This window comes from Phalaenopsis equestris, unplaced genomic scaffold (assembly GCF_001263595.1).
Source record: "Phalaenopsis equestris unplaced genomic scaffold, ASM126359v1 Scaffold000096, whole genome shotgun sequence".
Taxonomy (NCBI): Eukaryota; Viridiplantae; Streptophyta; class Magnoliopsida; order Asparagales; family Orchidaceae; genus Phalaenopsis; species Phalaenopsis equestris.
In genome coordinates, this window is record NW_018164538.1 from 1,284,698 (window position 1) to 1,307,396 (window position 22,699).

The 22,699-nt window shown below is 33.1% G+C and overlaps 1 protein-coding gene across 1 annotated transcript; it reads left to right on the top strand.

Annotated features, from left to right (window-relative positions):
- Positions 1 to 8,390: 8,390 nt before the first annotated feature.
- Positions 8,391 to 14,454, top strand: LOC110020449 (probable protein phosphatase 2C 79). The gene is made up of 5 exons (XM_020718559.1): positions 8,391 to 8,769; positions 9,109 to 9,512; positions 12,761 to 13,128; positions 13,606 to 13,842; positions 14,086 to 14,454. The coding sequence occupies exons 2-5, from the start codon at positions 9,194 to 9,196 to the stop codon at positions 14,326 to 14,328; spliced, it is 1,167 nt and encodes a 388-aa protein (XP_020574218.1). The 5' UTR covers positions 8,391 to 8,769; positions 9,109 to 9,193; the 3' UTR covers positions 14,329 to 14,454.
- The last annotated feature ends 8,245 nt before the right edge of the window (positions 14,455 to 22,699 follow it).

A 22,699-nucleotide genomic window follows, 5' to 3' on the forward strand; every position in this document is an offset into this window, starting at 1 on the left:
CAAAAATACATGCAAATGATCTGAATCATCTAACTTTTTTAGAAAAATAAAACCCAATGCATATTTTCTTGAATTGTCACATAACATGCATTTGTGCCAAATTATTAATGTTGATGATATATTAACATTTCAAGAAAACGTGATGTACAAAGTTTTGGGGATTAATCCTTTTGTAGAGAAAGCAACCAAATACATTTGAACATATGAGACAATATCCTTAAAATATATAACATACTAAAAATGAGGCACCATGTAATGGCAATTAAAACCACATGTTCTTAGTGATGTGAAATTTTGGATCAACAATTTACATACAATTTATGGGTTCTCAGAACTAAACACTAGATTTAGTGGAGAACTGTATGGACTCTCACTTAGAAGAAAAATTGTTTAAGAACCATGAAAAATGTGGTCAGATCATACACGTGACGCATTGTGATTCAAGTGCTGATATAATTTTGTATCAAGACTCCTGATGTAATATTTTTTCGATAAATCATAAGCAACGCAGGGTTTACACATAAGAAATTGGAGCAATAAAAAAATTTATTTATTACAAAAAGTATGAAGATGACTTAATTTAACTAAGAGTTTAATTTTATTTTATTATAATTTTGTTCTAATTTTTTAGAGTTTTTTTATGCTTTAAAATTATGAATTTATGTAGAAAGTTTGAGAATTTAAATTTCATCGCTATTCAAGTTTTTGAAATTGTGAAAATTTACTTCTTTCAGAAAATAAGTTATTAATTAATTGCATATACCATATAATAAGTTAATTAATTATTTTTTTTGAGGATTTTAAAGGCTCTAGATTTAAATAATTATTTTTAGATTTTATTTGAGGATTGTTTATTTATTATTTTACTAAATAGAAAGAATGGTTGCTGAAAAAAAAATTGAATTTTCCTCCAATACTTGAACTCATGGAGGTGGAGATTTGGAGATCTTCCACCACTTCACTACTTTGTTAAGTGGTAGGTTTGTATGTCTCTTTTATTTTAATTTATTTGTTGCGGAACACATTATTTTTTCGTATGGAATTCTTGCCCTTCAATCCCTTGCCTCCCAAAACATTTTCCTTTATAAACATCATGTAAATCCCAACATAGCACAACTTGAATTGGTGAACTAGGAGAAGCCTAGATTTTACAAAATATTATTTCTTTAGTAACTTAGACCCCCTAAAATCATTTGAAAAATATTGAAGAGTGTTGGCATTCGTTTTTTATGTGACGTACACAGGACGAATACGCTGAGAGACACAATACTATAATTGGGGTCTACGCCGGCACCACTGTGCCTCAAGTCGATCATGGTCAAGCCAACATTGCTTCTGGTATCCTACAGGTTGACGTTCGTTCCTGTGACACAGAGTTGTATCCTGTTGATATGGACATTCACGTGCGTAGACAACCGACTAGAGTACCCCGCACGGCGTTCAGACCTTAAGAAGTCCAGGGCGAAATTCATGTTGTAACCGCTCTGCTCGACGATATGTAGAAGGTTTGACCTCTCGAAATCTTTTGAGACGCATTTACGGTCCCTACGAAGGTCCAACAGTCATGACATGCTCACATTTGATCCTCTGAAGGTCCCACGAGGCCCGGAACCCCCATGGCGAGTTTCTCCGAAAGCCCAATTTTTCTAGTGTCATTTTGGTCTGGCCACACCTATTTAGTAGCATGACCATGCTAGAAGGCGGCGTGATGACACTGGCCAAACAGAGCATACAAAGTAATTACACCAGGCCTCGGGCACGGCCACGCAAGGCACTGTGAATTGTGGTGTAACCATGCCCGAGCTCGTCGTGACCACGACGCCTGAACCCAGTTCGCGAAAATGGACCTCCGGTCCCCAGATTCCCGTCGGCAAGGCGGTCAGGACCGCTGGTCCTTCCTTTATGGCTTGATTTTTCACCTAAAAATGGAATGGGATATATTTTGGGTCCATGCTAAATTTGGAAAGCAACCTTGGAGATCTTCTTCCTATGGCTGAATACCCACGAGGAAGAGCTCATTTGAGCTAATCGATCACCATTGGAGGGAGAGAGTTGAGCAATAAGAGGAGAGCTTGGGAGGAGCTTTCAAGGGGCTTTTCTTAGGGGATTCTTGATTTTTTTTAAAGAGAAGGTGAGGGAAGTCATTCTCCTTGACCCCCTCCATGTTTTCTTCCATTTCTCTGGTTGTCTTCTTCATATCTAGTGATACTCCGGTCAGGAGCTACTTCATAGGTTTGGTGGAGGTGAAATTCCAATAAACTCACAGTTTCTTCGACGAGGAGAACACCATCATACTTTGAAGAAGGAGAATTTCGACATACTTCAAATTTTCTCTAGCGAGGAGAGCTTCTTCATTGCTTAAAGAAAGGATTTGGGTTTGTATCTCTCATACCGTTAGGAGAGCTTTATTTTACTAGAAGAAACACTTCGATCAACCATCGTGTAGGTGAAAATCCTCAAACCCCTTGCAATTTTCTTTCTTAGTGAGCCCTGGGAGTAGGGTTTGTTAGGTGGTTGTGGGTTTTGGTCGCCTGTACAAGGTGTGTTTGACCGGCCACCTGGTATCTTCCGATTCAATTGATTGCTCGTTATAATATGGTTCAGTTGACCTAACGATACTGGTTAGCCCGGCCATGCACCTTTTGGTTGCCCATATTTGTGATGTCACCGCGGGTTTTGGTAGTCGGCCAACACCAGTTGATATGATCATACACCTATTGATTGGACAATTATTTTCTAAAGGAAACCCCGTAGGTTAGGGGCTTTTGTAATTCCCTTACTATTCCTACAAGAAAAACCAAACCTTTTCATTCATAGCACAAAATTGCAATGTTCGAGGTCGTTGTAACCCCACATTTGTGCCTGTGATTTCATTCCCAGGACGGGTGGGGGGGGGACAAAATCCGTCATTTAAGCGTAGAGAATAGAAAGTCCCACGACTTAAATGTTCCCTATGCAATGAAGGCTTCCTCCCATGTAATTTCTTAGTGTTGGGCAAACACAGGTGCTCACCCGTCACTTTGTAGTGACGCCCGCTTCGTCTCGTTAATTACCCTATAGGTGACCATGTGAGATCGTTAGGACGAGTTAGCTTTGTAGCCAATAATGATTGAATCTCATTTCTTGCATGTATTCACAATATTTGCGTGGCACGATTTATAAAATTTTCATAAAACTATCAAATTTTTCATGTTGTCCCGTCGGCTCGCGTACGATCGATAATCTTTTATTGACTCGTCCAATTGGCCGCACCGACTCGATCAGATCAATCGATGTTGTTTCTCTTGCTTGCCCAATCGACATGACTTAAAATCTTTTGTTGACTCATCTGCTCGGTCGTTCCGGCCCGATCAGACCAACCAATGTGTTACGTAGGCTTGCCCGATCGACCCCATCGCCTTGACCGTGTATCTTTTATCAAACCCATGGACTCAATTAAATGTTATGTTAGGATACTTATGTTAGATGCTGTGCTGGACTAAGGATTAGGATGTTATGTCATCTCTTTCTTTGACTTAACAGTTGTTTTGTGCTGATTTGTTTGCTCCTGCCATACACCATGTTGTGCTTTTGGTGTGCTTATTTGTTTACTTTTTGTATGTATAGTAGTATATTAGAACAGCCTTCTGCAGAGGGCCATGCCATATATATGTACACTTACAAGTATAATTGAGGGGGAACATGTGATGATTTACATATACATTTGCTTGCGGGCGCTGCTAAACTCCCCACATAAGACATGACTCAAATATAATTACATATTTGTTGGATTTCCTGCTAACGTTGTTTTCATGCAGGTTGATTCCTTTTTTTTTGGATCTTCCTTTGTTTTTTTTTAGATTACCTAGGAGAGTCCTATATTAGAAATATGGTATGTGCATAAGTTTTGAGGTGCAATACGCATTGAAACTTAATTCAAAATACGATACTGGCACGGGGACCAAGAGTAGCAAGCTCATGACTCATACCTTAATTTTAAATCTCGTTCATGTATAAAATTGGGACCATATATATATTTGTAGAGCCTGAACACTTTTTCTGTGATATGTTGTCGACTCAGCAACTCCGACCTTTTATTATATTTGACTTGTTTTATCTGTTTTTCTTGCATGTTTGCAGACTTGAATTGTTTTCATTGTTTTTTTCTGATTTGTTTGGGATGTTATGAAAATTATAATTTAGGCTCATTTAAGGAAATCAAAATGATAAATTATCTAACTAAAACATATTAATAAAAATTTCAAGACTAATTAAAATTTAGGATTAAGAGATTAAGGATTTTAAAATCTATCTTTTACTTTCCTACATAGGCTTCATGCCGATTTTTAAAATGCGTTGCATAACATGAATATATTCCAAGTCATATTAATAAAGCCTGCACACTTAGGACTTGAATAAACAACTGCATCATTTGCATGTTCCGAGGAGAAGCCCCCGTGGTTCTTCAACTTGACAGCTGATATACCTAAAATATAAAGTGTTTTTAGACACATTTTTATACATATTTTTGAGATATTGAGCTTTAATGGAAAATATTTGTGTTTTTTTCTTTCATATACAAGTAAAAAGATGACAAGTAAAAATGGAAAAAATTCTTAAATGAGTGAAAAAGAACCAAATTTGGAGCAAAAGAGGTGAAAATTGTACTAAAGTGTTTTGGTGCCTAAGCGCCGGTTAAATAGAGAAGGCCGCGCCTAAGCGCCACGGACCCGCGCTTAATCGCCAGAGGCAGTTATTTCGCGATTTTCTCCATTTGACCAAATTTTGAAAATGTATTTGATGCATCTATTGGCTAAAGAGGGTGGTTATGACCATTAAGAACTAAAATATTATTAAAAGACTTGTGAAAGGAGGCACCCTTTGGAGAATACATCGAATTTGGACACATTTTGAAGAATTATCAAGACACCTCTTGGAGATTTATAAAAGAAGGAAGTTTTTACATTTGAAGTGGGTGCTTGAAGAGGGAGAGAGTGTTGGAGTCCTGAGAAGATGATAGTGGAGAATCTTGTGGAGAGATTCAGGCACCACAAATTTACTTTATCCTTTCTATTTTTACTTTATTTTAAGAGTGTTGTAAAAGAGAAGAGATTCAAAAGAACTTCAAGAGTTTGGTGGAGGATTTGAGATAAGTTTTTATCTTTGTTTTTATACTTCTTTTGGTTTTAATCGAGATTTCTTGTTGATTTGACAAAATAATTAAAGTGTTGGATGGAAGTTGTGGAGAGTATTAATTTTTAATGTTGGAAGAAGTTGTGATTATTTAAGTCCATGAACTTCATTTACTTCTTGATTTGACCTATCCAAATGTTAAAATTTGTTGTGAGAACATGTAAGAACCAGACTGGTATTGTCTCAGTCAACAATTGGAAAAAATTACATGAGGTTGTATGAATGAGAATGTAATTCATATGATTTAGTGCAAATAAATAGAGAAATAATATTTGAAGGGTGTAGAGTTAGAAGACTTTAAAGTGACAGGTTAAAGCCCCCAACTTGGTTTATTATTTTAGGTTCTGATATGAGATGTTAGCTCCCAGGTGGAGGGAATCGAGGGAACTCTAGAGTGAGAGCTGGTATCTTCCCTGTCTAGCCGGTTTTCAGAGCTATTTAAACTTTAAATTAGCCAATATTCTTTATAACATCTCTAGTAAGGGTAAATGATATAATTGCTCTTATTTGACACAACACAATTTGCATACTACCACAACGGAATTCTTATGCTTATTACTGATCATGATAAGGAGAAATATATTTTCAAATTTAGTGATTTTCTTTTACATAAACTCAAGTTATTTTTTTAAATTGTTACTGTTTTGTCAAAATATCAAAAATACCAAATAAATTTGAATTTTAATTATTACAAATACATCTCTAGTTTAAGTAATTGTCTTTTTAAAATAAAAAGTTTTCTGTTCAATAGAGCATATTACATAATTTTCCTGTGGGTTTGGTATTGAGGCATTAATCAAAAAGTCTTATATTATTTGATAACGATACGTATACTTGCGTAGTATCACAATATATAAATTAAAGAGTTAAATTCTTATTTTCTTCAGATTAAGTTTTGACTCTGTTACAAAGTAATGAAATATAAGTGAAAATATAATCAGAGACATTGTTATAATGTTGCATATAAGCAGCATCGGGGATCAACAACCCAACATAGATTTCTACTCAGGAGGTTGTCTAACGCGCTTAAGTCATTAGAAAGCTCCCCAACTAAGACGGGGTGTTAGTCCACTTGTCGGGAGCGTTTCCAGTTTTGTAGTTGAACCACCCTTTCTCTTCCTTTCCAGGAGCATCCTCGCCACTTTAGCATGTTTAAGTCCCACCTCTGGAGCTCTACCGGATAGTCATAGGATAGACTTTCATTCCTTTGACCTTGGGTCTACCCAGGTTCCCGTGGATGACTTAATTCTCGGATTGCTGACGAGGGATCTCATGACATGTTGAGTTGACTACTTTCAAGACCAAGTAGACTTAGAGTGCTAGTAGCTTGAAATGACTGGTTTGTGTTACTCCAACCCGACAACCTCTACCTTTTAGGGATTACTCCTTTCTTCCTTTGACTACCCATATTGAGCCTTGTCTCTCTTTTTGCCTTTATTAGTATTATATCGACAACCTGATTATTGATAAGTTGCACCCATTTGGGGTACAACGATTTTTCATCTACTCTTATGACTCGGATGTGCTTTGACGTATTGAGATTCTTCTTCGGGATGATTCAGTTATTTCACAGGCTCTATATGTTGATGAGTCCGTTACCGATGCGGGGATAGCGAGAGACTCACTTTCAGCCTTGTGGCTTATCGGGAGCTTTGACAACATCAAAGTATTCCCATGTGAAAAAACTTTCATTTGATAGCCCTGTGTTAATTGTCATTACTAATATAAACTAATTTGGATAAAAAGTATTCATGGACAACCCCTAATATGTAATTAATCAAGCGTGATACATCCCATTTGGAGCACTTTGGACCCAGAACAGGCAAACCGACATAAATATCTGGTTATGAGTAGTCTACGTAAGTATTCTTTCATGGATATTGGTCTAAAGTGTCTTTGCTCAATCTTGTTTGGGTGAACATACTTGAACTATTATTATGAGGCTTATCGCATGTAAGCTCTCAAAATTTTCTTTCTCTTTATTTGTCTTCTTCGTTGTATGTCCCTACTTTTCTGGTTTCTTTCTTCTCCAAATCATTCATATGATCCAAAAGAGTGACTTATTCAGAAAAAGGAATTATACAACGATAGATAAACCGAAGACTCCTTAAAAAAAAGAAACAAAAATAGAGAGCTTTAAAATGATCCTAAGCTTAATTTTTTTTTATTAATAGAAGTTTTTTCTCTTAATTTTTCTCATGCCTTATTCTCTTCCACCAAGGCTAAACATTCCCATGAAGCCCGTGAGATGACTAAGTATTCAAATAAAATCAAGAAAAAAAATCAAATATCCTAAATAGTTCTTGAAATTTCCAAAGCATGTATTATATAAAAGTTAATGTCACTCCAACAAATAGTAAAAATATTTATTAAGGAAATGATGATAACAGAGATAAAAGATATAAATAATCAATTAAAAAATGTGATCTTGACTAGGAGTGTAAACACGCCGAACACGAGCGAGCCCAGACTCAACTCGTATTCGACTCGTTTATATTTCGAGCTCAAAAAAAGTGTTCGTGTTCGACTTGTTTGCTTAGTGAGCCGAACATGAGCAGTTCATGAACAGAGTGTCGTTTTGACAACCCTAATCACGTAGACATAAGTTGTTAAGGATTGTGATAAGATTTAAAAATTATTATTCATATTAAAACATTATTTGAATCTACTTTAATAATTTTTATTCTATTTTCTTAATTAATACTTTTAATTGAATATAAATCTTTTTAGCCTGGTCAATTATATATATATATATGAATATATATATATAATTGATGAGTAATATTTCTAGCCAAAATGAGCTTAACACGAACAAACAAATCTTTGTCCCTGTTTGGCTCGGTAATGACTCGGTAACTTAGCAAACGAGTAGAACATAAGCTTCTTAACGAGGCGAACAAAAGTTATTCGGAAACAACGGGTCATTTTGACAGCCCTAATCCTGACCTTAAGAAAATTCTACTTTTAATAAAGGGAAAAAAAAAAGTAAAGAAAGCTAAAAATAAAGTTTGCAAATTGGATCAAATCATTCATATGTTAAAAAAGCTATATATTCTTATGTAACTTTTAGTATAATTTTTACACAGATAAATAAGGAGTTACATATGCTATAACTAACAATAAAAATCAGTCAAATTATCACTATTTTGACAATTTATTTTTTCTTGTATGATTAAAGAGGATCCAAATCCACTTCCTCCCACCTCTTGGCAGAAAACTTATCTTCTCTCCCACCTCTTGCCTGGTGCCACCCCACCTGTAGCCATGCGTGAGGTGGAGCCCATGGCTGACCATGCCCTTATGTCTTACTTTCTTTATCTATTTAATGGGGCCATTTGGTCTATTGTCGCTCCATTGTCGAGCAAGAGCATAAGCAGAGGGAAAGCAGCTCTTTTCAATCTCCATACCGACGCAAGCTGTAAACCAGTGCGAAGCCAAAGCCATCCCCTTTCTTCACCCGTCTTATCAAGTGTAAACCTAAAAAGTTCACTTTTTGATCCCTTAACTTCGTTGTCGATTCGTCCATCTTCAGATCTATAAGAGCCCGTGTTCAGCATATCTTTCTAGCGTCCTTCTGTTGCTCTCCGTGTAATCAAGGTGGGTTTTTGTTTTCTGCAACTCTTTTTCTTATGTATTATGGTTTTTCTCAATGTATCTTCTCTGAGTAGAAGAAGGGGCGGGTTATTCACTTTCTTAGGAAGTTTTCCGCTTATTTGGGGAACGAGGGGTTGGATTTCTGATGCTCTGCAGTAAATCATACTGTTTGGTTTATAGTTCGTTATGCCTCTTTGTGATTCAAACTAGTAAATAGTGAAAAATTTAACTGCAAAGGGCAGCTTTGGCCTTCCCTTTCATTGTTTAAGTTCAGCAAATTCTTTTACTTTTCCTCCACTTGCAGATCTCTTCTGATTCTTTTTATTGCGTCTTATTGTACAGATTGCAGAGTTGCTCGCAAATTTTGCAAAGTTTGGTGTTTTGTAAGGTCAAAAGATTTGGGAGGCATTTCTGGCTGGGATGAGGGATGTTACCTTTGTTGATAAACTACCTGTGTACTTGCTGGCGGCCATCATCAAAGGATAAGTTAAATTTAAGCTCTGAGGCATTAAGCCGAGCAGATGGAGCTCTCTGGTACAGGGACTATGGCCACCATGCTTATGGAGAGTTCTCAATGGCTGTCGTCCAGGCTAACTTTATGCTTGAGGATCAGAGCCAGGTTGAGTCTGGTTCTCTGAGCATGCTCAATTCTGGTCCTTTTGGGACACTTGTTGGGGTTTATGATGGGCATGGGGGGCCTGAGGTCTCTCGATACATCTGTAATAATCTGTTCTGCCACATAAAGAGTAAGCTACTTAGATGATAAATATACAGTCCTTATTTTTTTTTTTCATGGGAAATTTACATTCATACACAATTTGTTACTTATCTAACACCTAAAATCTGATATTTACACTTATAACATCAACCTATGCATGAAAGAATTTATTTCACTTTTAAAAAGATAGTGATGGTTGTATTTTTGATGCAATATTAAATATTTGACTGGTATGCATGTAAATATGAATGTTTAGGTGTTAGATATGTAAATAATAAGAATTATGTAGTATGCATGTAAATGCCCCTGCTTTCATTCATTTAACGGGTTCATATATATTTTTTATAATGGTTTAGTTTTTTGACTTTGTAATGGGTTATTGATATATCCATATAGGTACAACCACATTGGTTAACATGAATGGTTACCCTGTGATGATTTGGCTGGTTAAAATATAGTTTATAATTTTGAAACATCATGTTCTTTAGCTGTTAAGTAAGCTGATAATTTTTTAATATTGTTTCAACTATCGAAAATGAGCTGAACCTATTTTTGTTTGATTCTTTATTTATTTATTTATTTTTGTGTTAGCCATTTTTTATCCTAAGCGTGGATGAGAACGATGGAGAGTTGATGTTAGGTTGAAAACCACTTGGATGTTCCCCATGAGCGCTAATATATATCTTGATTGTTGTGAGAATTATATGTTTACTAGCACATCATCTATAGTCTTCACCCAATTTTGATGAAAAGGGGCAAGGTTGTCCAAAACCCGGCTTGCAAGTGACACGAAATAATCTAATTGTGATGAAAAATGGGTCAAGATTAAGTATAGTGTTAAGATGATATTTTTTTACATAATTTTTTTTTTATTTTAAACTTAATGACAAGTGAATGGGTGGGTACACTTATTTTAAGAAGAATTAATGTTGCTTGTTTGAAGGAAATTAAATGAAAGGAGAAAGTCTGAGAAATTTGAGGTTATTCATAAATTATTTTTTGTTAGAATGGCTAATGATAGAATTGCGGTTGGGATGCAATCAAATTATTGGGATGAATCAGGTTAACAATAGGAATGGATTCTCTTATTTTATATTTTGGTGAGGGCATTGTAATGGGATTAGTGCTCATGCTCCTAAGGTTGAATTAGAAGATGATTTGTAAATTTAATTTTAACAAGTGATGCTAGAAGTAGTATAATTTGTACATGTGGAAGGGGTGATAATTATTAGCGTGACTTAAGTGGACATACATGTTCCTTTTGGTTGGCTTGTGAAGAGGATTTAAGGGAAGCATGAAATTAGAGATGAAAATGCTTGATTTTATTGTAATTTTGGATCTTTGCAATAACAAGCACATAATTAAGAAATGAGAAGTTGTCTTAGTGATTGCCAAATTGTAAATAGTTTTTCTTATTTATTGAAAGAAAACTCTCTTTGCAGAGATTGTAAGGTGATTCCAAGAAAAAAATTGATTATTTAAGCTGTTGTCTTGATGTATTTCTTATGAGAATAAATACATTGATATTAAAAAAATAATTAACCATAAGATATGATTACTTGAAAAATTGAAAATTTAGTTGATCTTTCAAATTAGACTTATAAGAGAGCCAATTTAAAATTCTTAAGTTGAGCCCAAGTTGATGTTAAATAAGATGGACAATCAACTAAGAAGATTGTTTAAGCCAGTGTGATTGCTTGTAAATAGAAAACATGCTTTGGAAAATGTTGATTTACATTTTTCTCATTTTGAGTGTGAAATGAAAATCTTTATTTTGAAATTAAAGTGGGCCATAATTGCATTGAACTTAATGATGGATTGATCAAATTTCATCATTTTCCATATTATAATTTCAAACTTGAAGGTACCAAATGAGCTTTAAGTATACATAATAGGGTGATGAGGTACAAAAGATTAAAGAAAATAAACATGCTTTTAAAAATGTAAAAAAATAAATCTTATTGATATGTTATTAAAAAATTCACTTTATCAGAAATGAATCTTGATGTATAACTTCAACGGTCAAATTCAAAACCATATAATCTTTGATTTCAATAAATTTATTATCAAACTAAACATTTCAACAAGATGAATCTATCAACATTATAGGTGAACAAATATGAGCCCAAATCAAGTATTTGAATCATAATTAAAAATTTTGAGACATCAATTGTAAGATTGAATTATTTACATATCTTGCATATTAATATTGAGATTGAGAATCTCAATGACATGAATCTAATAAGCCTTATATTATTTGATTTTTACATCATCAAGGCTCTTAAACACTCCAAAAGCATCTTAAAATTAAGAGAATCACTTTGGATTGTCTTATGAATTGTCCTAAATTTTGGTGGTATTTACACGAGATCCTATTCTCAAATTCTATAAATAGATATTACTCTTTACATAAGGGAGGGTGGATGATGATTAGAGAGTGCTGAGATGCTTGGAATATCCTCGAGCTCTGCTTAATCATATCGTTGGATCATCGGTATCTCTCAACTGCCATAATACTGCTGTTGTCGAAGCACTTTGCATAAGCAGTCCATCTGTAATTTTGCCCAAAACTAACAATTTCCAAATATATGTCACTTGATGGGATAAAAGCTTGCAGTAATAGTAGTTGTTGTAACAAATTCCAAATGCATTAAAATTCATTTAGAGTGTTTATTTCAAATGCATTGAAATTTTACATTACATTTGTTTTTCTTTTGTCCAAGCATCAAGATTTCCAAAACCCTTGAATTTCTTTTGCCATACACTCTCAAATCCGCAAACCAAATAGCTTCTTAGAGATGAAGGAATTTACAAAGGATAAAAATAATATATTGAGAAAATATTAAACGAGAGTTTTAAGCAAGAAGTTATTTACAAAAAACATTAATAGCAGAATAATATGGTATATTATTGATTGTTCGAAGCAAGTAAGGTGGATTTAGTTTTGATTCACATTATAATATAGAGAGTTATGAGCATAAGCTTGGAAGTGTAAACTAGGAAAAAGGATGAAAAGACAATTTAAGTGCATTGAAGCTAGTCATATGGCTAAATCATTTTGTATTTCCTTCAATTAAGCTTCTAGATTACCTCCCATTTCTTTGTTGTTGTCTGTCTTCTTGACTGGCACTTTCTTGAATAATCATGCTCTATTAATGCAAGTTTTCCTTTTCAGCAGTCCTGGTAACTTATTTAATGAATCCTGATTCGAACCTTAAAAAGCCATTTCTATTCCCATCAAATATGTTCAGAGATAATTGTGTAAATTCTTGGCAGGATTCGTGAGCGATCAGAAGTCCATGTCCGTGGATGTCTTGAGGAAAGCAATCCAGGCAACAGAAGACGGCTTCTTATCTTTAGTATCTTCAGAGTGGTCACTAAATCCTCAACTTGCTTCTGTTGGCTCTTGCTGTCTTCTTGGAGTAGTTTGTGATAAAAAAATTTACATCGCTAACCTCGGAGATTCACGGGCTATTTTAGGGAGGCTCGTCAGAGCAACTGGAGAGGTTCTGGCTATGCAATTATCGCCCGAGCACAATGCATCAGTTGAGTCTGTTAGAAAGGAGCTGCAATTATTGCACCCTGAAGATTCACAGATTGTTGTACTGAAGCACAATGTTTGGCGTGTTAAGGGCATTATTCAGGTAATTTTTATCTATATACAGCCATTGAAACATATATCTGTTCTGAATATTTTCTTACAAGGATGTGCTATTGAACGGTTTTAATTGGTTTTTTGGTAATAAATGAAACAAGTGTCGAAATAATCCCTTGACTTTAGATTGGTATTTTTAATATTAATTGAAATAGTCTCTGTAGAAGACAATTTCAGCTCTAATAGTCGGGAGATTAATTTGGCACTTTTATAAACTTTGAGACTAAAATGACCTCATGTAAATAGTGAGGGGACTATTTTGAAACTTTACTCAGTAATAATTGCATGCCATGTATTGTTTGATGAAAGTTATACTATGATTATGCAGTCATTTTACATTATAATATGGACATCATTGTTATTAATTTGCATCTCTTAAACTCCAGTTCTATCTGATATTTCATATTATGACTCGACAATAGATGTTCGAAAATTTAGCTTAAGCAGGCATAGTGTTCGTTTGTAGATTTCCAGATCCATTGGTGATGCATACCTTAAAAAGGCAGAATATAACAGCGAGCCGTTGCATGAAAGATTTCGCCTGCAGGAAACTTTTAAAACACCGATACTTAGTGCGGAGCCATCTATATCTGTCCAAACCTTGCATTCTGATGATCAATTTCTTATTTTTGCGTCTGATGGGCTGTGGGAGCAGATTAGCAACGAAGATGCTGTTAGCATTGTGCAGAAAAATCCCCGTCAAGTAAGTTCATGATGCTGTTCTTGAATGATCTGTAATGAAATAAGTCTCAATTCTCCATTGCACCTTAAAATATAATAAATCATGAAGCATCATAGACTATTAAATACAATGCCACCATACGCTTTGGGCTTTGAACCACTCTGTAAATTTCAAAAAAATTGTTTTGATTATTGCAACATTTAGTGCAGAGGAAACAAATTTGTCCTTTGTGAAAGTTAGCTCATTTTCCACAAATCCCTGCAGGGAATTGCTCGGAGACTCGTGCTGGCCGCTTTACAAGAAGCAGCAAATAAGAGGGAGATCCGATACTCCGATATCATGAAGATTGGTCGAGGTGTGCGCCGTCACTTTCATGATGATATATCTGTAGTAGTTTTATATCTCGACTCCAATGTTGTAAGCGAAGCAAGCTCAGTTTCTTTAAAAGGGGGAGAAATCTCCCTTCCTGCAAATTCGGTCTCTGTTTGCAATGCCTATGGAGTTTAGTACCCCTTAATGAAGGCAAAATTTTATGGAGATTAGTGTAAATAAGTTTGTGCAAAAGCAATGCATTTCATATTGTGTAATGAATGCTTGCAAGATAGATGAATAGTTATTATCAAGTTATTGCAAGTTTAACCTTGTGATGTGTCGAATCTTTGTAGATGTATGAGTTGATTTCTAGCAATTCTTTCATTGTTCCATTCTTTCATTGTTCTTCTATTTGTCACTTATTATCACTTTTTTTACTAGTTGCAATTCCTTATATACTTCGTTTTATGGTCTAGCAATTCCTTATATACTATCTTTTCTTAATTTTAATTGCCCTCAACTTCCCAATCCAATTCTCTGTACTCATTTGCTTGCTTCTTGTTTACTACGGTTATAACCGGTTCAGATGAGAACAAGTTTATTGATTTCTAGCTTATGTTTAACCATGCCAACAAATTGTTTGTTTGACATGTCTGTAGGAGCTTTGAGTCTTTCTTAAATTTATTTATTTAATAAAATTTGCTTATATGAGAACTAAATGGTATATAGCTTGGAAAGATTGAAGTGGAATTGAAAATGCAGATGAAAAAAGGGATTCCATTACTATTAAAGAAATTTTATTAGAGATGAGTGTGAGTTCACCCTACCGAAAGCTTTGGGGCCTCATCCATCCATAATGATTTGAAAACCATTGTCCAAAGGGGATTTATAAATAGGGTTGTAAACGAGAAGCTTGAGTTGTTTGGCTCGTTCGAAAGTAATTATGTTTGAAATTGACTAGCGTTCGAAATTTTGCTAAAAAACGATGTATTCGTGTTCGGTTTGATTTATATATTTGTTCATATTCAGCTTGAAATTGACTCTTTTAAATCAATTAGAAAAATAGATGTAGAGTATTGGATTTGAATATGTAGTATTGTTATGCAATAAATAAAAAGTGTAAAATCATTTAATCACACAAGCTGTAAGGATTTAAATAGATATTAATATATATAAGTTTTTTATTTCGAGCTAAAATAAGCTAAACAAGATCGAAGAAAGTGTTGTTCATGTTCAACTTGTTTATAATTTGAACATAAAAGTTTTATTTGTTTTTGGCTTGCTTAACAAATAATTCGAACATGAGCTAGTTAATGAACCAAATATGAGTTGTTCACGAACAACAAGCTTTTTTGACAGCTCTATTCATAAACTATGTTGGTGTACCAAACACGAGTAATCTCTCTTCTTTTTTGACAGCTCTATTCATAAACTATGTTGGTGACTCAATTTACCAAACACGAGTAATCTCTCTCTAATCTCTCTTATATCAACTCACCCTTGAAACTTGTTTATGTTACAACTAAATGACATGATGTATATATATTTGTGCAGCTTATCTGGGTTAGTGGTTCATTAAGATTTTTAGTTCAAAGCCTAACACGAATGAGTTTGTGAGTTTTGTGAGTATTTAGATACGTACCTCCCTATTCCCATGAACTTACATATCTAACACCTAAATTTTAAGTTTTACGCTTAGACCCAAAATTTTCGCATCACATCAAAAATACCACAATTTTAACTTTTGACAAGTGATATGCACCTTTTCTTGCTTTAGTATGTATGTAAAATTTAAAATTCAGGCGTGCGCAGGAATTGAGCGGCATGCTTGTAAATCTTCCCAAATCATGGTGGTCAAATCACTATGATTTTTGGTGCAATAATTAGTGCTGAAAATTCTAATTTGCTAATATTGTATGCACGTGCTCATAACATTTTGTGGATAAAAATGTGCTGAAAACATGTTGATGTTATGAGTGGGAAGAGCATTGAGATCTTAGGGTTTCTTTGGGATCAATTTTGATTTTTATTTTATTTTTTATATATATTTACTTGAAATGAAATATGTTTCACATTATGCCACATTTCTCTCAAGCCATAGTCCAATTTGATTGCAAATGACTAATACATGTAATATTTATTGTTTTGGGGTGCAAATAATGCAAATTCAAGCTTATTAAAAATATATTCAGAAAGAAAGGAACATATTTCAACAGGAAGCAAGAAGCTTCATATGGATGGTAATCTGTTTCTTAAGAGAACAGTTCTGCAGCTATAATGGTCTGTTAAAATAGAGACCAGAAGGTTTAAGATATCCTATGTGATCTTGTTCAACCATTAAAGAACATTTATAACCATGAAAGCTGACTAAATCCAAGAGTCAACATTGTCAGGAATTTTTTTAGAAGAAGCATAAGCTTAAGGATAACTAAAAATCATTTTTTAAAAGCTATGGAATCAAGTTTTAATGTTTCCTGCAAACTTGAAAAATCATTTTGGATATCTCTAAATTTAAACTATTATTAATTTAATTTCTTTTGACATGGTTAGTAGTTAAGGAAAGATATTCATAAATTTGAATGAATTGATTTAGTTTGATGTGCAATAATTAGGACTAAAAACTCTTAAAGAGCATAATAATCAATATAATTTTGTTTATTATAGATTAATCCTAAAAATTATAGTGGGATTATTATTCAAGAAGGTGCATAAATGTAAGGCCTTTTATTAAATCTTGAGAGGATACATGAGTGATTCATCAGTTTCAGATATTGAGAGGATACAAAAATGATAGGTGTTCTCTAAGTTTCTATCTTCCTGTCTATCCAGAAATTAATAATCTTCCATTAGTTTCATTGGTTGTAAACCACTATCCACCTTTTATCACTCAAATTGAGGAACAGTGATGAAATTTCGAGCAAAAATTAAATGATGATGAGAAAATTTACAAGAAGGATTTTAAATATATGACACAAATTTACAGAATTGAAAAATATTCGTTATGTCTAAAACGGCATAGAGATTGAATATTTCATCAAGATTTACAAAAATTTTGATTTTTATTTTATTTTTTATATATATTTATTTGAAATGAAATATGTTTGATGTTATATCAGAGGCAGTCATGTATTCCAAATAATTTCTAAATATTTTTAATATTTTTAAAAACAAGTTAATTTTTGTTGAAGATAAAATAAAAATATGCAATATATATATATATATTAAACGAACATGTTTTTAAAATAAAAACGAAAATGAAAAACACATTTGATCTCAAACAAGCCTTACATATCTATTCTTTGTTGTTGTTTGCTGGCATTGTTTTATAAGTTCTTTATTGTTGATGGCTTATCTCCATTCAAATCCAGTGGTTTGACCTGGACAAAGTAGAAGGATTACATCATTAGATTAGGAATCAGCATTTAACAGAGCTTTCAGATTATGCCACATTTTTCTTAAGCCATAGTCCAATTTGATTGCAAATGACTGATACATGTAATATTTATTGTTTTGGGGTGCAAATAATGCAAATTCAAGCCTATTAAAAATATATTCAGAAAGAAAGGAACATGTTTCAACAAAAAGCAAGAAGCTTCATAAGGATGGTAATCTGTTTCTTAAGAGACAACAGTTCTGCAGCTATAATGGTCTGTTAAAATAGAGACCAGAAGGTTTAAGATATCCTATGTGATTTTGTTCAACCATTAAGGAAAATTTATAACCATGAAAGCTGGCTAAGTCCAAGAGTCAACATTGTCAGGAAGTTTTTTAGAAGAAGCACAAGCTTAAGGATAACTAAAAATCATTTTTTAAAAGCTATGGAATCAAGTTTTAATGTTTCCTGCAAACTTGAAAAATCATTTTGGATATCTCTAAATTTAAACTATTATTAATTTAATTTCTTTTGACATGGTTAGTAGTTAAGGAAAGATATTCATAAATTTGAATGAATTGATTTAGTTTGATGTGCAATAATTAGGACTAAAAACTCTTAAAGAGCATAATAATCAATATAATTTTGTTTATTATAGATTAATCCTAAAAATTATAGTGGGATTATTATTCAAGAAGGTGCATAAATGTAAGGCCTTTTATTAAATCTTGAGAGGATACATGAGTGATTCATCAGTTTCAGATATTGAGAGGATACAAAAATGATAGGTGTTCTCTAAGTTTCTATCTTCCTGTCTATCCAGAAATTAATAATCTTCCATTAGTTTCATTGGTTGTAAACCACTATCCACCTTTTATCACTCAAATTGAGGAACAGTGATGAAATTTCGAGCAAAAATTAAATGATGATGAGAAAATTTACAAGAAGGATTTTAAATATATGACACAAATTTACGGAATTGAAAGATATTCGTTATGTCTAAAACAACATAGAGATTGAATATTTCATCAAGATTCACAAGGGGAGGTGTACGAAGTAGTGGTGTTAATATTTGGCCCAACACAAAAATTCGGCTTGAATCAAACATACAAATTTGAGTTATTGTCATCCTGTGTGATATTTAGGTAGGTTTCAATTTGATACATCACGAATCTCGAGATATTTTTTGAGAAAGTAACATTAAAACTCATTAAAAATGATCTGGAACTATGATTTCAACAAGCTTACAGTTAAACTGACTGGTTTGACGAGGCACATCGAATGATACCAAAATTGCTCTAATACGAGTCAAATCAAGCCCGAATAAAGACATTAAATCACTTTCAAAAGGTTTGGATGGTCAATTGGAGGGTTAATGGATTTCAATTTGACGAGCTTATAGTCAAATCGAGTGCTTTGATGAAATAAATTCAATGAGTCTAAGATCAATCAATTTTGACATCTTTAAGACACCCAAATGTCTCAAAATATCATCTGATCAAAGGAATCGCTCTGGGCGGCCCATTGAGTGGTATGGATTCCTGCCTTATTTATAAGGGATGTCATTCCTAAAATCCATAAATAGATTCATACTCCCTTCATAGAAGAGAAGAAGACCTAGACCTAGAGCTGGACCTGGAGAGGGAGTTGAATTTCAGTGATGTACTGTATCGAAGATTCAACGAACACTCCCTGCTCTTGCAACCGCCTAACACCGTCGACCATCACTCATCGACTATGTCAACCACCATTGATTGCCCCTCGTTATTCGACATTGGTGGACCTTTCATAGTACCAACTCATGTTGCAACGAAGCACCTTGTGGAACCACAAAGTACATTGCAGTGTAACAATGCACCCTAAAAACAATGTAACGATGAATCTCAAATATGGTGCAATAACATACTTTGAATCCAGAGTAACAACATACCTGAATATGAGGTAATGGATAACATCGTATTAAATATCTGACAATAACTCTCGATGGCAATGACTTACAACTGTCATACCGAGAATATGAAGATTTTCTCCAAACTTGAGAAGTTCTCCCCTCGCAGCTTCCCCCAATGACATTGGTGGCTAATCGACGTTCTTACAACTCTCTACTACAACCTACCTTACCAACTACTGTCATTACAACCCTCCTCTACGACCCTTATGACCAATTAACGCTATCACAACTCACCACTAAGACTTTGCTTATTTAGTAACCAATGCACCTGTTGAGACCTTATTTTGGGATCCGGTAAGTGTTGCATGTTTATTCTATGTTTAATTATTTTCTTGAAGTTTTTGGAATTAATTTGATGCTCAATTTATTTGTCGATTTTTAATAGTTTAGGTATATTTAAACTATTTTTATGTGTAAGAAAATAAAACATTTCTTGTTAGATTTATCTTCCTTGAGGATATGGTACATCCTTATAAAAGAAAACATTAAAATATTGAAGAGTAGAAATGTGAAAAGAAGTGAAGTTATGCTGAAATGGTTAGTGGAATGGAATTCAGCCCTTTAGAACTTTACTGCAAATTAAAGTCACATTGAATAATTTAATTTCTTTATTATTTTATTTTATTTTTATATTCTTTCCACTTACAATAAAATTTAGGGGCTATGGATAAATATGAATATTTAGGTGTTAGATGTATAAATACATAAAAATTGTGTGGTATGTGTGTGTAATGTCTCTATTATTTTTGCCCAATGATATAAAGAAAGAGAAGCCTAAGTCTTATTGAAAGCTATATATTGCACTTTTATAAATCATAAATCAAAAGTCTTATTGACTATAAGTAAATAAATGTTACTAAATGTTAATATGTCCTTACATTGCCCTTAGAAATTATAAATTATTACTTCTTCAAAATATTAATTAATAATTATAATTTGAATAAATAAATCCTCTTGAGCATGACATTTAATTTTGCATACAATTAATTTGAATGAGAGGTTTAACAAATCAAACCAACTATTATGTTCATGTGAAGTAACTCTAATGCTAAAAGCAATAACTTTGCAACAATTGTAAACCAAATTAACAAAATATCTAGGGTTTTGAGTGTATGGTGGTTTGATAAAGTATTGAATATAGTCAATTACATTTAAATAATTTGGATGTCTTTATCTAACATTGAATGCCAAAGGGTACATACTAATAAGACAAACATTCCCTCAACAAATGCAAAAGTGAATTGTTCTCACAAAAGTTGACTTTATATTGAAGGTTTCAAGCATGCCATTAGTATTATAAATATAAATATTATCCTTCTATGTTATGTATAAAGGCTTGTGTTATAATATATTATATTCTTGCACTTTATTGTTTTTTTTTTATTATTTTACTTAACTTGATATATTATATTGTATTTGTCTAATTCTTCATATGTTTATATCAAGCCTTATTTGACTCTTTCCAAGATGACACTTTCTTTCCATCTGTATTTGGGAGTTATGTGTGGGAGAAACTCTAATGCATACAGAGTCTTTAATGTGTTTAGATTGTATTTAGATTTATGCAATTCACAATATTTATACATTTATCATGTCGCCTAATTCATTTCCAAGTTTCTGAATAGGCTGTTTAACATCTTTTATCATATAATTCATGCATTGATATTGAGCAGATAACTAATAATTCCCCAAATTATTTTCAAGCTTTCACATAAGAAGCCTGATGTACACCTCATAACATGATCCGTGAGATGTTAGTCAAAACACACCTAATAAATATCCTAGTCATGCATGGCTAATAAGTTATAACTTAGCAAATCTAACATTTGATCAAAAGTATGCCAAAATATGGATCTCTTAATGAATTTTCCATAAATTAATCACTTTAAGCATCCAAAGCCCCACAATTTGTGGCATCATGAAATTTCATGAGACTTAATGCAACTTTAGCTAAATACCCATGAAAGACTTATACTATAAACATTACAATCTAAAGTATATCATTGAATATTCATCATCTTCGTCAAGCATATAGGATATGATGGTCGACAAGTTTAAACAAGTAACATCCTTGAATTTCTCAATTGAATTACTCCTATCATGATACTAGAGATACCCTCTTTATCAAAAGATCTCTCTCTAATAATAACCATTTAGTTTCCTTTTCTTCGCCAAAACTCTCTCTGCTTACGTATCACATTTTATTTCTCGAATGCATCATACATTGATTAAAAATAAAGTAAGAAATCTTAAGGCGACATGATAAACTCCTCACCCTACCTGAAAAGAAAAAAAATCATATAAATTATACTCAACTCGTAAGTAATGACATTAGATTCATTTAAATGTAATTTAGTAACCGACTCTCTTTTCATTGAAGATGTCGGTGGTTATGGTTAAAATATAATTTTTTTTAGTTTGGGTGGTTAAAATGTTATATTTGATGTTTTGGGTGATTGATATGTAAAAAACCCTTTTAATTCAAAAAGAAAAGTGAAATACACCTTTTTCATGTAATGTAAAGTGACATATATATATAAATTAAAAATTTAGATATGTAAATACATAAGAATTAAGTGATATGCATGTAAATTTACCAAAAAAAACTCACATATATAAATGATCCATACGAAAGTTTTAGTAAAAAAGACATAAATCCAAATTATGCAATGAAATGGCTTGCAAAAGAAAAAGGGAAATAAATATAGGAAGATTTACATGCATGCCCCTCAACTCTTTTGTATTTATATATTTAATATATAAATTTTAATTTTAATACATATGCATATATATATATCAGTTTTTAGAGGCTAAATTTTGTTTTTTTAATAGTATAAAAGTTTTTTTAGTTTTCGTAAATATTATAATTATTGAAATTTATTTTCCCACCCCAACATGTTTATGGGTTATTAACATGCATATCACACAATTCTTATAAATTTACATATCTAGGATCTAAAGTTCTGTTATTATTGATATGTCAACAAGAAAATTTTATCATCCGACACGATTCTCAAGAATTTAGGACCTGAATTTAAGAAATCTATAGTCAAACTGCAAGTTCCAACTGTCATTCTACCAAAAATCAACAACTGTTTGTCGGCCAACGTTGACCACTTCCCATTAACTGCCGTCGACCATCACTAACCGCCCTGCATGTCGTCGCCCCTGCACACCGTTGCAGTGACTCCTACTTGTTACAACATATAACTTTGTGTTGAAGACCATGTGATAAATTCCAA